Source organism: Oncorhynchus tshawytscha, unplaced genomic scaffold (genome assembly GCF_018296145.1).
Source record: "Oncorhynchus tshawytscha isolate Ot180627B unplaced genomic scaffold, Otsh_v2.0 Un_contig_1806_pilon_pilon, whole genome shotgun sequence".
NCBI lineage: Eukaryota > Metazoa > Chordata > Actinopteri > Salmoniformes > Salmonidae > Oncorhynchus > Oncorhynchus tshawytscha.
The window spans coordinates 326803-344518 of record NW_024609750.1 but is presented as its reverse complement, the minus strand read 5'-3'; the positions used below and the strand labels follow the sequence as shown (position 1 = coordinate 344518).

Here is a 17716-nt window from a genome sequence, read left to right as displayed (position 1 = left end):
TCAGTGTCGATACAGGAGACAGGCAGCATGTCATTCTGCCTTATCAGTGTCGATACCTAACTTAGACACTGTAATTCTGCCTTATGACTAAGAGCGCAGCATGTCATTCTGCCTTATCAGTGTCGATCACGAGACAGCAGCATGTCATTCTGCCTTATCAGTGTCGATACGGAGACAGCAGCATGTCATTCTGCCTTATCAGTGCTCGATACAGGCTGAGACAGCAGCATGTCATTCTGCCTTATCAGTGAAGGACAGCAGCATGTCATTCTGCCTTATCAGTGGATAATGAGGAGAGAATAGCAGCATGTCATTCTGCCTTATCAGTGTCTATGGAGACAGCAGCATGTCATTCTGCCTTATCAGTGTCGATCAGGGAGAGGCAGCATGTCATTCTGCCTTATCAGTGTCTATAGAGGAGACAGCAGCATGTCATTCTGCCTTATCAGTGTTGATACAGAGACAGCAGCATGTCATTCTGCCTTATCAGTGTCGATACAGAGACAGCAGCATGTCATTCTGCCTTATCAGTGTCGATATGGAGACAGCAGCATGTCATTCTGCCTTATCAGTGTCGATACAGAGACGGCAGCATGTCATTCTGCCTTATCAGTGTCGATACAGAGATGGCAGCATGTCATTCTGCCTTACAGCAGCATACCTAACTTAGTTGACTGTAAGTTGCTCTGACTAAGAGCGTCTGGTGAATGACCTACATGGACTTGCAATACAAGGAGTGTAGGAGTCACTCACCCACGACCCTGTAGACACATCTGGGCTTGTTCTTCCAGTGGACTCCGATATAGTAAGTAGACGGGTACCCCGGTGAGCATGATGATATATCCCCATGCCACACACCACAGGCTCGGAGTACAGGCTGAACCCCAGCAGCACCGCCCAGAACACCAGGTAACTGATAGGGACCAACACACTCACCTGAAGGGAGAGCGGGAGGAGGGAGAGGAGAGAAGGGGAATGAGGAGAGAATAGAGGGAGGGGGAGAGAAGAGGGAGGATGGGAAGGATGGGGGAGAGGGAGGAGGGAGAGGAAGGAAGGAAGTAATAGAATGACAGTTCATTTCCTGGTTGCCCATCAGTAATAGACTGACAGTTAATTTCCTGGTTTCCCATCAGTAATAGAATGACAGTTCATTTCCTGGTTTCCCATCAGTAATAGACTGACAGTTCATTTCCTGGTTTCCCATCAGTAATAGACTGACAGTTCATTTCCTGGTTTCCCATCAGTAATAGAATGACAGTTCATTTCCTGGTTGCCCATCAGTAATAGACTGACAGTTAATTTCCTGGTTTCCCATCAGTAATAGAATGACAGTTCATTTCCTGGTTTCCCATCAGTAATAGAATGACAGTTCATTTCCTGGTTTCCCATCAGTAATAGACTGACAGTTCATTTCCTGGTTAAGGTGTGCACTAGTAAATAGTTCCCAGATATAGTAGATATACTACCACCAGATATAGTACCACCAGATAGAGTAGCATCAGATATAGTAACACCAGATATAGTAGCATCAGATATAGTAGCACCAGATATAGTAGCATCAGATATAGTAGCATCAGATATAGTAGCACAAGATATAGTAGCATCAGATATAGTAGCACCAGATATAGTAGCAGATATAGTACCACCAGATATAGTAGCAGCAGAAACAGTACCAGCAGATATAGTAGCAGCAAATATAGTATCAGCAGATATAGTAGCAGATATAGTAGCATCAGATATAGTAGTAGCAGATATAGTAGCACCAGATATAGTAGCACCAGATATAGTAGCATCAGATATAATAGCACCAGATATAGTAGCACCAGATATAGTAGCATCAGATATAGTAGCACTAGATATAGTAGCATCAGATATAATAGCACCAGATATAGTAGCATCAGATATAGTAGCAGAGATATAGCAGCAGATATAGTAGCAGATATAGTAGCACCAGATATAGTAGCACCAGATATAGTAGCAGCAGATATAGTAGCATCAGATATAGTAGCACCAGATATAGTAGTAGTAGATATAGTAGCACCAGATATAGTAGCACCAGATATAGTAGCATCAGATATAATAGCACCAGATATAGTAGCACCAGATATAGTAGCATCAGATATAGTAGCACCAGATATAGTAGCATCAGATATAATAGCACCAGATATAGTAGCATCAGATATAGTAGCACCAGATATAGTAGCACCAGATATAGTAGCAGTAGATATAGCAGCAGATATAGTAGCAGCAGATATAGTAGCAGCAGATATAGTAGCAGCAGATATAGTAGCATCAGATATAGTAGCAGATATAGTAGCAGATATAGTAGCAGCAGATATAGTAGCAGATATAGTAGCAGCAGATATAGTAGCAGCAGATATAGTAGCAGCAGATATAGTAGCAGCAGATATAGTAGCAGATATAGTAGCAGATATAGTAGCAGATATAGTAGCAGATATAGTAGCAGCAGATATAGTAGATATAGTAGCAGCAGATATAGTAGCAGCAGATATAGTAGATATAGTAGCAGCAGATATAGTAGCAGCAGATATCAGCAGATATAGCAGCAGATATAGCAGCAGATATAGTAGCAGCAGATATATTAGCAGCAGATATAGTAGCAAATATAGTAGCAGCAGATATAGTAGATATAGTAGCAGCAGATATAGTAGCAGTAGATATAGCAGCAGATATAGTAGCAGCAGATATAGTAGCAGCAGATAGAGTAGCAGCAGATATAGGCCTGCTGTACCTTGATGGGTCGTAGCAGGTTGGGTCTCTTCCAGCGATAGTACAGCAGGCCAGCGATGGTCACTCCATAGGACAGGAAGTTAATAAACGACACATAGTTGATCAGGTTGTGAGTCTCTCCGATACACAGGATCACAATGGTGGCTCCGCACTGTGGAGGAGGAGGAGGGAAGCAGAGGTCAATGAACATAGACATTATACACAAAGCTATATAACACAGCCCTGGGGTATGGGGCTATAGGAACTAACACAGCCCTGGGGTTTGGGGCTATAGGAACTAACACAGCTCTGGGGTTTGGGGCTATAGGAACTAGTACAGCCCTGGGGTTTGGGGCTATAGGAACTAACACAGCCCCTGGGGTTTGGGGCTATAGGAACTAACATCCCTGGGGTTTGGGGCTATAGGGGGTTTGGGGCTAACTAACACAGCCCTGGGGGTTTGGGGCTATAGGAACTATAGGAACTAACACAGCCCTGGGGTTTGGGGCTATAGGAACTAACACAGCCCTGGGGTTTGGGGCTATAGGAACTAACACAGCCCTGGGGTTTGGGGCTATAGGAACTAACACAGCCCTGGGGTTTGGGGCTATAGGAACTAACACAGCCCTGGGGTTTGGGGCTATAGGAACTAACACAGCCCTGGGGTTTGGGGCTATAGGAACTAACACAGCCCTGGGGTTTGGGGCTATAGGAACTAACACAGCCCTGGGGTTTGGGGCTTAGGAACTAACACAGCCCTGGGGTTTGGGGCTATAGGAACTAGATAGGAACTACAGCCCTGGGGTTTGGGGCTATAGGAACTAGTACAGCCCTGGGGTTTGGGGCTATAGGAACTAACACAGCCCTGGGGTTTGGGGCTATAGGAACTAATACAGCCCTGGGGTTTGGGGCTATAGGAACTAGTACAGTCCTGGGGGTTGGGGCTATAGGAACTAACACAGCCCTGGGGTTTGGAGCTATAGGAACAGTACAGCCCTGGGGTTTGGGGCTATAGGAACTAACACAGCCCTGGGGTTTGGGGCTATAGGAACTGTGGGCAAATGCAGGAATAGGGGCGCAGTAACTTACACAGACTAGCAGAGCGGGAATAGGGTTGTAGTAATTTACACAGACTAGCAGAGTGGGAATAGGGGTGCAGTAACTTACACAGACTAGCAGAGCAGGAATAGGGGTGCAGTTCTTCAGGTGGATCATGGCCAACAGGTAAGGCAGGTGACCCTCTCTGGCTCCAGAGAAACACAACCTGGGGAGAAAAAGGACCACAGTGTTAGGTGTGTATGCAGTTGGTTGGAGAGTGATGCCAGCAACAACAGGGTTGGAGAGTGATGCCAGCAACACCAGGGTTGGAGAGTGATTCCAGCAACACCAGGGTTGGAGAGTGATGCCAGCAACACCAGGGTTGGAGAGTGATGCCAGCAACACCAGGGTTGGAGAGTGATGCCAGCAACACCAGGGTTGTGGGTTGGAGAGCGATGCCAGCAACACCAGGGTTGTGGGTTGGAGAGTGATGCCAGCAACACCAGGGTTGGGGTGATTCCAGCAACACCAGGGTTGGAGAGTGATGCCAGCAACACCAGGGTTGGGGTTGGAGAGTGATGCCAGCAACACCAGGGTTGGAGAGTGATGCCAGCAACACCAGGGTTGGAGAGTGATGCCAGCAACACCAGGGTTGGAGAGTGATTCCAGCAACACCAGGGTTGTGGGTTGGAGAGTGATGCCAGCAACACCAGGGTTGTGGGTTGGAGAGTGATGCCAGCAACAACAGGGTTGTGGGTTGGAGAGCGATGCCAGCAACACCAGGGTTGGAGAGTGATGCCAGCAACACCAGGGTTGTGTGTTGGAGAGTGATGCCAGCAACACCAGGGTTGGAGAGTGATGCCAGCAACACCAGGGTTTGAGAGTGATGCCAGCAACACCAGGGTTGGAGAGTGGTGCCAGCAACACCAGGGTTGGAGAGTGATGCCAGCAACACCAGGGTTGGAGAGTGATGCCAGCAACACCAGGGTTGGAGAGTGATGCCAGCAACACCAGGGTTGGAGAGTGATGCCAGCAACACCAGGGTTGGAGAGTGATGCCAGCAACACCAGGGTTGGAGAGTGATGCCAGCAACACCAGGGTTGGAGAGTGATGCCAGCAACACCAGGGTTGGAGAGTGATGCCAGCAACAACACTGGGGTTGTGGGTTGGGTTCCTGCAGAGCTACACCACAGAAGTGGACTGGATATTGTTTTAGGTTATAAATGAAGTGGACTGTATAATGTTTTAGGTTATAAATGAAGTGGACTGGATATTGTTTTAGGTTATAAATGAAGTGGACTGGATATTGTTTTAGGTTATAAATGAAGTGGACTGGATATTGCTTTGGGTTATAAAGTAAGTGGACTGGATATTGTTTTAGGTTATAAATGAAGTGGACTGGATATTGTTTTAGGTTATAAATGAAGTGGACTGGATATTGTTTAGGTTATAAATGAAGTGGACTGTATAATGTTTTAGGTTATAAATGAAGTGGACTGGATATTGTTTTAGGTTATAAATGAAGTGGACTGGATATTGTTTTAGGTTATAAATGAAGTGGACTGGATATTGTTTTAGGTTATAAATGAAGTGGACTGGATATTGCTTTGGGTTATGAATGAAGTGGACTGGATATTGCTTTGGGTTACAGTGTCTGCGTTGTTCCATGTGTTTTAATCTATTCCAGAACTAGAGCATCAGCAAGTCCTTGATAAGTTGAATCAACTCTATTGGTTACAGGACAATAACAAGGGCCGTTTCCTGGGGTGGTCCCCCGAGGAGAGGGTTGAGAACCGCTGACTATATTGGGGCGGTCCCCCGAGGAGAGGTTGAGAACCACTGACTATATTGGGGTCGTCCCCCGAGGAGAGGTTGAGAACCACTGACTATATTGGGGCGAGGAGAGGTTGAGAACCGCTGACTATATTGGGGCGAGGAGAGGTTGAGAATCGCTGACTATATTGGGGTGGTCCCCCCCGAGGAGAGGTTGAGAACCGCTGACTATATTGGGGCGTCCCTGAGGAGAGGTTGAGAACCGCTGACTATATTGGGGCTGTCCCCTGAGGAGAGGTTGAGAACCGCTGACTATATTGGGGCTGTCCCCTGAGGAGAGGTTGAGAACCGCTGACTATATTGGGGTGGTCCCCCGAGGAGAGGTTGAGAACCGCTGACTATATTGGGGCTGTCCCCTGAGGAGAGGTTGAGAACCGCTGACTATATTGGGGCTGTCCCCTGAGGAGAGGTTGAGAACCGCTGACTATATTGGGGCTGTCCCCTGAGGAGAGGTTGAGAACCGCTGACTATATTGGGGTGGTCCCCCAAGGAGAGGTTGAGAACCGCTGACTATATTGGGGCTGTCCCCTGGTCCCCTGACTAGGAGAGGTTGAGAACCGCTGACTATATTGGGGCTGTCCCCTGAGGAGAGGTTGAGAACCGCTGACTATATTGGGGTGGTCCCCTGAGGAGAGGTTGAGAACCGCTGACTATATTGGGGCGGTCCCCTGAGGAGAGGTTGAGAACCACTGACTATATTGGGGTGGTCCCCTGAGGAGAGGTTGAGAACCACTGACTATATTGGGGTGTCCCCTGAGGAGAGGTTGAGAACCACTGACTATATTGGGGCTGTCCCCTGAGGAGAGGTTGAGAACCACTGACTATATTGGGGCTGTCCCCTGAGGAGAGATTGAGAACCGCTGACTATATTGGGGTGGTCCCCTGAGGAGAGGTTGAGAACCACTGACTATATTGGGGCTGTCCCCTGAGGAGAGGTTGAGAACCACTGACTATATTGGGGCTGTCCCCTGAGGAGAGGTTGAGAACCGCTGACTATATTGGGGCTGTCCCCTGAGGAGAGGTTGAGAACCACTGACTATATTATGAGACTATTAGTACCTGGATGAAGTGAAGAGATAGCCGTTGATTCCTCCGAATGTAGACAGAGCTACAGAGATGGGCATCACCCAGGAGAATACGCCCAGCAACTTCTCACCAAATGTCTGTAGAAAACCATTCAACAATCATTAAACAACCTTTAAAAAACAAACAAACAAAAAAACAACAACCACAGAAAGTTAACTGTTAAATAACCATATTTATTTGTTTATTATGGATCCTCATTAGCTTTTACAGAGGCAGCAGATACTCTCCCTGGGGTTTATTATGGATCCCCATTAGTTCCTGTTGCCAAGGCAGCAGCTACTCTTCCTGGGGTTTATTATGGATCCCCATTAGTTCCTGCCAAGGCAGCAGCTACTCTTCCTGGGGTTTATTATGGATCCCCATTAGTTCCTGTTGCCAAGGCAGCAGCTACTCTTCCTGGGGATTATTATGGATCCCCATTAGTTCCTGCCAAGGCAGCAGCTACTCTTCCTGGGGTTTATTATGGATCCCCATTAGTTCCTGTTGCAAAACCACAGAAAGCAGCAGCTACACTTCCTGGGGTTTATTATGGATCCCCATTAGTTCCTGCAAGGCAGCAGCTACTCTTCCTGGGGTTTATTATGGATCCCCATTAGTTCCTGTTGCCAAGGCAGCAGCTACTCTTCCTGGGGTTTATTATGGATCCCCATTAGTTCCTGCAGGCAGCAGCTACTCTTCCTGGGGTTTATTATGGATCCCCATTAGTTCCTGCCAAGCAGCAGCTACTCTTCCTGGGGTTTATTATGGATCCCCATTAGTTCCTGTTGCCAAGGCAGCAGCTACTCTTCCTGGGGTTTATTATGGATCCCCATTAGTTCCTGTTGCCAAGGCAGCAGCTACTCTTCCTGGGGTTTATTATGGATCCCCATTAGTTCCTGCCAAGGCAGCAGCTACTCTTCCTGGGGTTTATTATGGATCCCCATTAGTTCCTGCCAAGGCAGCAGCTACTCTTCCTGGGGTTTATTATGGATCCCCATTAGTTCCATGTAATAAAACACTACTCTTTTCCACCTGGACAAAAAGGAACACCTACGTGAGAATGCTGTTCACTGACGACAGCTCAGCATTCAACACCATAGTGCCCTCAAAGCTCAGACCCTGGGATTAAACACCTCCCTCTGCAACTGGATCCTGGACTTCCTTACGGGCCGCACCCAGGTGGTGAAGGTGGGCAACAACACATCTGCCACGCTGATCCTCAACACAGGGGCCCCTCGGGTTGCATGCTTAGTCCCCTCCTGTACTCCCTGTTTACTCATGATGGAGTGGCCAAGCACGACTCCAGCACCATCATTAAGTTTGCCGATGACACAAGGGTGGTAGGCCCGATCACCGACAACGATGAGACGGTCTATAGGGAGGAGGTCAGAGACCTGGCAGTGTGGTGCCAGGACAACAACCTCTCCCTCTACATGAGCAAGACAAAGGAGATGATCGTGGACTAAAGGAAAAGGAGGACCGAGCACACGCCCATTCTCATCAACCGGGCTGTAGTAGAACAGGTTGAGAGCTTCAAGTTCCTTGGTGTCCACATCACCAACAAACTATCATGGTCCAAACACACCAAGACAGTCATGAAGAGGACACGACAAAGCCTATTCCCCCTCAGGAGACTGAAAAGACTTGGCATGTGTCCTCAGATCCTTAAAAAGTTCTACAACTCTACAGCTCTACAGCTTAGTTACTTTATTCCTAGTTATATGTACATATCTACCTCAATTACCTCGTACCCCTGCACATTGACTCAGTGCTTGTACTTCCTGTATATAGCCATGCTATTACCTGGTACTTCCTGTATATAGCCATGCTATTACCTGGTACTTCCTGTATATAGCCATGTTATTACCTGGTACTTCCTGTATATAGCCATGTTATTACCTCGTACCCCTGCACATTGACTCAGTACTGGTAGCTTGTGTATATAGCCATGTTATTACCTCATACCCCTGCACATTGACTCAGTACTTGTACTTCCTGTATATAGCCATGTTATTACCTGGTACTTCCTGTATATAGCCATGTTATTACCTGGTACTTCCTGTATATAGCCATGTTATTACCTCAGTACTGGTACTTCCTGTATATAGCCATGTTATTACCTGGTACTTCCTGTATATAGCCATGTTATTACCTGGTACTTCCTGTATATAGCCATGTTATTACCTCAGTACTGGTACTTCCTGTATATAGCCATGTTATTACCTGGTACTTCCTGTATATAGCCATGTTATTACCTGGTACTTCCTGTATATAGCCATGTTATTACCTGGTACTTCCTGTATATAGCCATGTTATTACCTGGTACTTCCTGTATATAGCCATGTTATTACCTGGTACTTCCTGTATATAGCCATGTTATTACCGGCACTTCCTGTATATAGCCATGTTATTATCTGGTACTTCCTGTATATAGCCATGTTATTACCTGGTACTTCCTATATATAGCCATGTTATTACATGGTACTTCCTGTATATAGCCATGTTATTACCGGTACTTCCTGTATATAGCCATGTTATTACATGGTACTTCCTGTATATAGCCATGCTATTACCTGGTACTTCCTGTATATAGCCATGTTTACCTTACCTGGTATTACTTCCTGTATATAGCCATGTTATTACCTGGTACTTCCTGTATATAGCCATGTTATTACATGGTACTTCCTGTATATAGCCATGTTATTACCGGTACTTCCTGTATATAGCCATGTTATTACCTGGTACTTCCTGCATATAGGCCTATTATTGTTACTCATTGTGTATTTATTATGACTTCAATATTAAGTGTTATAACGTTTCTATTATTTCATTTATAGATTCATTAATTCATTAATTCTCACCACGGCCACGGCGTTGGATGCCAACAGCTCTTCGGGGGTCATGGAGGAGAAGTATGCAATGTTGGTCAGAGTGTAGACTAACGTCACCAGGGGAATGGATATGTAGATAGCCCGGGGCAGGTTCCTGAGATAAGAGACATATTTTACAGTAATATACCAGGTTCCTGTAAAACAGTACATTATATTACAGTAATATGTAGATAGCCCGGGGCAGGTTCCTGAGATAAGAGACATATTTTACAGTAATATACCAGGTTCCTGTAAAACAGTACATTATATTACAGTAATATGTAGATGGCTGGGGGCAGGTTCCTGAGATTACCAGGTTCCTGTAAAACAGTACATTATATTACAGTAATATAGTACTGTAATAATATATTTTTATTTATTTTATTTATTTCACCTTTATTTAACCAGGTAGGCTAGTTGAGAACAAGTTCTCATTTGCAACTGCGACCTGGCCAAGATAAAGCATAGCAGTGTGAACAGACAACACAGAGTTACACATGGAGTAAACAATTAACAAGTCAATAACACAGTAGAAAAAAAGGGGAGTCTATATACATTGTGTGCAAAAGGCATGAGGAGGTAGGCGAATAATTACAATTTTGCAGATTAACACTGGAGTGATAAATGATCAGATGGTCATGCACAGGTAGAGATATTGGTGTGCAAAAGAGCAGAAAAGTAAATAAATAAAAATAGTATGGAGGATGAGGTAGGTAAAAATGGGTGGGCTATTTACCGATAGACTATGTACAGCTGCAGCGATCGGTTAGCTGCTCAGATAGCAAATGTTTGAAGTTGGTGAGGGAGATAAAAGTCTCCAACTTCAGCGATTTTTGCAATTCGTTCCAGTCACAGGCAGCAGAGAACTGGAACGAAAGGCGGCCAAATGAGGTGTTGGCTTTAGGGATAATCAGTGAGATACACCTGCTGGAGCGCGTGCTACGGATGGGTGTTGCCATCGTGACCTGTGAACTGAGATAAGACGGAGCTTTACCTAGCATGGACTTGTAGATGACCTGGAGCCAGTGGGTCTGGCGATGAATATGTAGCGAGGGCCAGCCGACTAGAGCATACAAGTCGCAGTGGTGGGTGGTATAAGGTGCTTTAGTGACAAAACGGATGGCACTGTGATAAACTGCATCCAGTTTGCTGAGTAGAGTGTTGGAAGCAATTTTGTAGATGACATCGCCGAAGTCGAGGATCGGTAGGATAGTCAGTTTTACTAGGGTAAGTTTGGCGGCGTGAGTGAAGGAGGCTTTGTTTGAATAGAAAGCCGACTCTTGATTTGATTTTCGATTGGAGATGTTTGATATGAGTCTGGAAGGAGAGTTTACAGTCTAGCCAGACACCTAGGTACTTATAGATGTCCACATATTCAAGGTCGGAACCATCCAGGGTGGTGATGCTGGTCAGGCGTGCGGGCGCAGGCAGCGAACGGTTGAAAAGCATGCATTTGGTTTTACTAGCGTTTAAGAGCAGTTGGAAGCCACGGAAGTAGTGTTGTATGGCATTGAAGCTCATTTGGAGGTTAGATAGCACAGTGTCCAAGGACGGGCCGGAAGTATATAGAATGGTGTTGTCTGCGTAGAGGTGGATCAGGGAATCGCCCGCAGCAAGAGCAACATCATTGATATATACAGAGAAAAGAGTCGGCCCGAGGATTGAACCCTGTGGCACCCCCATAGAGACTGCCAGAGTACCGGACAGCATGCCCTCCGATTTGACACACTGAACTCTGTCTGCAAAGTAGATGGTGAACCAGGCAAGGCAGTCCTCCGAATAACCGAAGCTACTGAGTCTGCCGATAAGAATATGGTGATTGACAGAGTCGAAAGCCTTGGCAAGGTCGATGAAGACGGCTGCATAGTACTGTCTTTTATCGATGGCGGTTATGATATCGTTTAGTACCTTGAGCGTGGCTGAGGTGCACCCGTGACCGGCTCGGAAACCAGATTGCACAGCGGAGAAGGTACGGTGGGATTCGAGATGGTCAGTGACCTGTTTGTTGACTTGGCTTTCGAAGACCTTAGATAGGCAGGGCAGGATGGATATAGGTCTGTAACAGTTTGGGTCCAGGGTGTCTCCCCCTTTGAAGAGGGGGATGACTGCGGCAGCTTTCAATCCTTGGGGATCTCAGACGATATGAAAGAGAGGTTGAACAGGCTGGTAATAGGGGTTGCGACCATGGCGGCGGATAGTTTCAGAAATAGAGGGTCCAGATTGTCAAGCCCAGCTGATTTGTACGGGTCCAGGTTTTGCAGCTCTTTCAGAACATCTGCTATCTGGATTTGGGTAAAGGAGAACCTGGAGAGGCTTGGGCGAGTAGCTGCGGGGGGCGGGGCGGAGCTGTTGGCCGAGGTTGGAGTAGCCAGGCGGAAGGCATGGCAAGCCATTGAGAAATGCTTGTTGAAGTTTTCGATAATCATGGATTTATCGGTGGTGACCGTGTTACCTAGGAGGTTACCGAGGAGGTGCTCTTGTTCTCCATGGACTTCACAGTGTCCCAGAACTTTTTGGAGTTGGAGCTACAGGATGCAAATTTCTTCCTGAAGAAGCTGGCCTTAGCTTTCCTGACTGACTGCGTGTATTGGTTCCTGACTTCCCTGAACAGTTGCATATCGCGGGGACTATTTGATGCTATTGCAGTCCGCCACAGGATGTTTTTGTGCTGGTCGAGGGCAGTCAGGTCTGGAGTGAACCAAGGGCTATATCTGTTCTTAGTTCTGCATTTTTTGAATGGAGCATGCTTATCAAAAATGGTGAGGAAGTTACTTTTAAAGAATGACCAGGCATCCTCAACTGATGGGATGAGGTCAATGTCCTTCCAGGATACCCGGGCCAGGTCGATTAGAAAGGCCTGCTCACAGAAGTGTTTTAGGGAGCGTTTGACAGTGATGAGGGGTGGTCGTTTGACTGCGGCTCCGTAGCGGATACAGGCAATGAGGCAGTGATCGCTGAGATCCTGGTTGAAGACAGCGGAGGTGTATTTGGAGGGCCAGTTGGTCAGGATGACGTCTATGAGGGTGCCCTTGTTTACAGATTTAGGGTTGTACCTGGTGGGTTCCTTGATGATTTGTGTGAGATTGAGGGCATCTCATATGTAGATGGCCGGGGTTATGTTCCTGAGATTAGAAACATATTTACAGTAATATACCAGGTTCCTGTAAAACAGTACATTACATTACAGTAATATAGTACTGCAATAATATATTACAGTAATATGTAGATGGCTGGGGGCAGGTTCCTAGAGTAACAGGTAACATATTACAATAAAATATCATGACACTGACAGTCAGCAATAACAGGAACATGTTACATATTGAAAAGCATTTGTAAATAACAATGACTTGTGACAGTCAACTCAGTAGACAGTCAACTCATTAGACAGCAGTGAGACAGTCAACTCATTAGACAGCAGTGGGACAGTCAACCCATTAGACAGTCAACCCATTAGACAGCAGTGAGACAGTCAACTCATTAGACAGTCAACTCATTAGACAGCAGTGAGACAGTCAACTCATTAGACAGTCAACCCATTAGACAGCAGTGAGACAGTCAACCCATTAGACAGTCAACTCATTAGACAGCAGTGAGACAGTCAACTCATTAGACAGTCAACTCATTAGACAGCAGTGAGACAGTCAACTCATTAGACAGTCAACCCATTAGACAGCAGTGAGACAGTCAACCCATTAGACAGTCAACTCATTAGACAGCAGTGAGACAGTCAACTCATTAGACAGCAGTGAGACAGTCAACCCATTAGACAGCAGTGAGACAGTCAACTCATTAGACAGCAGTGAGACAGTAAAGTTAATGAATATAATCTGAGCATTGGAAGCAATAAGGAAACTGCCCCAACATGACCACACGTAAAGTCCATATATTAATGTATGACAACAGGTGCGCTTCCACTTTCCACCACTAGATGGCGATATGACGACACATTGCGTTGCGCTCCGATTCTCCACCCTTCTCCTGAAGTGTGCACTTGGAAAAATCGCTTCAGCTAATGTTTAGAGCAGACCAATGATTTGAAATTCATAACAGGGAGTGTGCAAGCGCACACCTTGTTAGAAGGGTAAAAAATTGGGACGTAGCCTACATCTAGAGGTCTAGAGGTCTATCCTGATTAAATTGGGACGTAGCCTACATCTAGAGGTCTATCCTGATTAAATTGGGACGTAGCCTACATCTAGAGGTCTATCCTGATTAAATTGGGACGTAGCCTACATCTAGAGGTCTAGAGGTCTATCCTGATTAAATTGGGACGTAGCCTACATCTAGAGGTCTAGAGGTCTATCCTGATTAAATTGGGACGTATCCTAAATCTAGAGATCTATCCTGATTAAATTGGGACGTATCCTAAATCTAGAGATCTATCCTGATTAAATTGGGACGGAGCCTAAATCTAGAGATCTATCCTTACTTGCGTGGCTCCACCACCTCCTCAGTGACGTAGTTCAGGAAGTTCCAGCCGCTGAAGGCGAAGGAGGCCTGGAGGAAAGCCAGAGCTATCTGACCGACAGAGGGGTCCCGTGTGAACTCAAACGCCTGACTGGGTCTCAGAGCATCATAGTGACCTGGTGGGAGGGAGAGAGAGAGAGAGAGGGAGAGAGAGAAGAGAGAGAGAGAGAGAGAAGAGAGAGAGAGTAAGACAGAGAGAGAGACAGAGAGAGAGAGAGACAGAGAGAGAAAGAGAGAGAGAGAGCCTAGATTAAGATTTTACTGATGAGGATTGCTTCTGAAATAATACACACACACAGTTACACATAGTTACACACACACACACACACACACACACACACACACACACACACATCATCATCATCATCACCAGCCCTCAGTCGAAAGAGGCGTGACAGCAAGTGAGTAGTGAGACAGTAGTGATTCAACATGTGACCAGACAGAGAGATCTCCAGTATCCGATGGTGCTTGTTACAATCTGGGACATGATTCCTATCCAGACAGACTACTTCCCGATACACAGTGTTTAATGGCAGACAGATACTCCCTGATACACAGTGTTTAATGGCAGACAGATACTCCCTGATACACAGTGTTTAATGGCAGACAGATACTCCCTGATACACAGTGTTTAATGGCAGACAGATACTCCCTGATACACAGTGTTTAATGGCAGACAGATACTTCCTGATACACAGTGTTTAATGGCAGACAGATACTCCCTGATACACAGTGTTTAATGGCAGACAGATACTCCCTGATACACAGTGTTTAATGGCAGACAGATACTTCCCGATACACAGTGTTTAATGGCAGACAGATACTCCCTGATACACAGTGTTTAATGGCAGACAGATACTCCCTGATACACAGTGTTTAATGGCAGACAGATACTTCCTGATACACAGTGTTTAATGGCAGACAGATACTCCCTGATACACAGTGTTTAATGGCAGACAGATACTCCCTGATACACAGTGTTTAATGGCAGACAGATACTTCCTGATACACAGTGTTTAATGGCAGACAGATCACACCGTGTTTAATTGGAAGACAGATCACGCAGTGTTTAATGGCAGACAGATGCTCCCTGATACACAGTGTTTAATGGCAGACAGATCACACAGTGTTTAATGGCAGACAGATCACACAGTGTTTAATTGGAAGACAGATCACGCAGTGTTTAATGGCAGACAGATCACAGTGTTTAATGGGAAGAAAGATCACACAGTGTTTAATGGCAGACAGCTCACACAGTGTTTAATGGCAGACAGATCAGTGTTTAATGGCAGACAGATCACACAGTGTTTAATGGCAGACAGATCACACAGTGTTTAATGGCAGACAGATCCCAGTGTTTAATGGCAGACAGATCACAGTGTTTAATGGCAGACAGATCGGTGTTTAATTGGCAGACAGATCACACAGTGTTTAATGGCAGACAGATCAGTGTTCAATGGCAGACAGATCAGTGTTTAATGGCAGACAGATCCGTGTTTAATGGCAGACAGATCAGTGTTTAATGGGGCAGACAGATCAGTGTTTAATGGCAGACAGATCAGTGTTTAATGGCAGACAGATCACACAGTGTTTAGTGGCAGACAGATCACACAGTGTTTAATTGGCAGACAGATCACACAGTGTTTAATTGGCAGACAGATCACACAGTGTTTTATGGCAGACAGATCACACAGTGTTTAATGGCAGACAGATCACACAGTGTTTAATGGCAGACAGATCACACAGTGTTTAATTGGCAGACAGATCACACAGTGTTTTATGGCAGACAGATCACACAGTGTTTAATGGCAGACAGATCACACAGTGTTTAATGGCAGACAGATCACACAGTGTTTAGTGGCAGACAGATCACACAGTGTTTAATTGGCAGACAGATCACACAGTGTTTAATGGCAGACAGATCACACAGTGTTTAATTGGCAGACAGATCACACAGTGTTTAATGGCAGACAGATCACACAGTGTTTAATGGCAGACAGATCACACAGTGTTTAGTGGCAGACAGATCACACAGTTGGACTGATGTGATATTTTAAAGGGAGCACGCTCGGCTCACACTTTGTCTCTCTCTGGTTTCTACGATTCCTTCCCATGTCAGAAGATTAGCTGAGACAACAGTACTTCTACTGAGATACACCGTCAGGTCACGAACTCTCTGGCTGCCTAAAATCCAGCCCAAACCGGATGAGGTCCAATGTCTGTATGTTTGATTCAGATCCCGAACGCTGCTTCTCTAAAGCCTTGTTCTACACTGCATGTTTTCGTGCTCAAATCAGTTTGGTTTTTCAAAATCCGTTTTGGAATACCGACTACTGTCCAAACAGGAAGTTACAAAGGGACCAAAATCAGAGTTGTTGTGTGTTCAGACTGTAGTAATTTGCTGTAACATGCTTACGCTAGTTGTCACGGTAACGGCCGGTGTGTGTGTGTGTGTGTGTGCAGCGGTGTTGGCTGATTGGTGGTTGTGCTTCCTCTCAGGTCAGACGTTGGTATGTACCAAGCTAAGGTGACAACAATGTCCGCCAGCAGCCATCAGGCCAGGAGTTTAATCTCCCAGCAGCCACCAGGCCAGGAGTTTAATCTCCCAGCAGCCACCAGGCAAGGAGTTTAATCTCCCAGCAGCCACCAGGCCAGGAGTTGAATCTCCCAGCAGCCACCAGGCCAGGAGTTTAATCTCCCAGCAGCCATCAGGCCAGGAGTTTAATCTCCCAGCAGCCACCAGGCCAGGAGTTTAATCTCCCAGCAGCCACCAGGCCAGGAGTTTAATCTCCCAGCAGCCACCAGGCCAGGAGTTTAATCTCCCAGCAGCCACCAGGCCAGGAGTTTAATCTCCCAGCAGCCATCAGGCCAGGAGTTTAATCTCCCAGCAGCCACCAGGCCAGGAGTTTAATCTCCCAGCAGCCACCAGGCCAGGAGTTTAATCTCCAAGCAGCCACCAGGCCAGGAGTTTAATCTCCAAGCAGCCACCAGGCCAGGAGTTTAATCTCCCAGCAGCCATCAGGCCAGGAGTTTAATCTCCCAGCAGCCACCAGGTCAGGAGCAGGAGGGAGCAGAGGAAGGGTTGTTAAGGGTGTGATCACTCCCAGGTGATTATTGATCTGAGACGCTGATTGAGGGAAGCCTCCTGACGTGGCAGGATTCATATTGGATATCTTTTTGTTTTGGACAGGATCAGATCTGCCTGTTGTATAATATTGTTTTGTCAACCATTTGAACATTGATAAGCTGCTTGGTCTGGTCTCAGCTGAACTCCCCTGGACTCCTGGTAAGTCATCTCCTTCATCTACACCAGGGGTTAGTAAGAGTCTCTGTGATTCAGGCGTCTGTGACAGTAGCGTCAAAGATGTTTATAACTAACCCAAGATAGAGCACAGCCTGTCGTTTCCAATGGGAGTAAATGAATCATAGTGGGCAGAACAAGTAAGGAGGTGGGCAGAGCCAAGCACTGAGTTAGCGAGATTCCATTCTAGCATGTATTTGCATATTTCTGTTAGGGAACGCCTACTTTGTGAAGTGAGCGTGTGTGAAATAACTCAATTAGCCCTTTTTCGCTCTTTCTGAAGAACGCAATTTTAAAAAACTTTGACAAAGAGTAAAGTCTACAAACTTAGTACACTTTGTTCATAACAGACTAGAGTTTTGGAAACAAAAAAAAAACGTATTGAGATCAAATGTTTAATCAATGAGAAAAT

At 46.0% G+C, this 17716-nt stretch overlaps 1 protein-coding gene across 1 annotated transcript in view; it reads right to left on the bottom strand.

Annotated features, from left to right (window-relative positions):
• Positions 1 to 17716, bottom strand: part of LOC121845718 (asc-type amino acid transporter 1-like) — a 61826-nt gene that overhangs the window by 1830 nt on the left and 42280 nt on the right. The window contains 8 exon segments of the mRNA XM_042317558.1: positions 754 to 811; positions 813 to 839; positions 841 to 936; positions 2753 to 2902; positions 3898 to 3994; positions 6661 to 6764; positions 9528 to 9651; positions 13966 to 14119. Coding sequence (XP_042173492.1) covers positions 754 to 811; positions 813 to 839; positions 841 to 936; positions 2753 to 2902; positions 3898 to 3994; positions 6661 to 6764; positions 9528 to 9651; positions 13966 to 14119 — 810 coding nt within the window.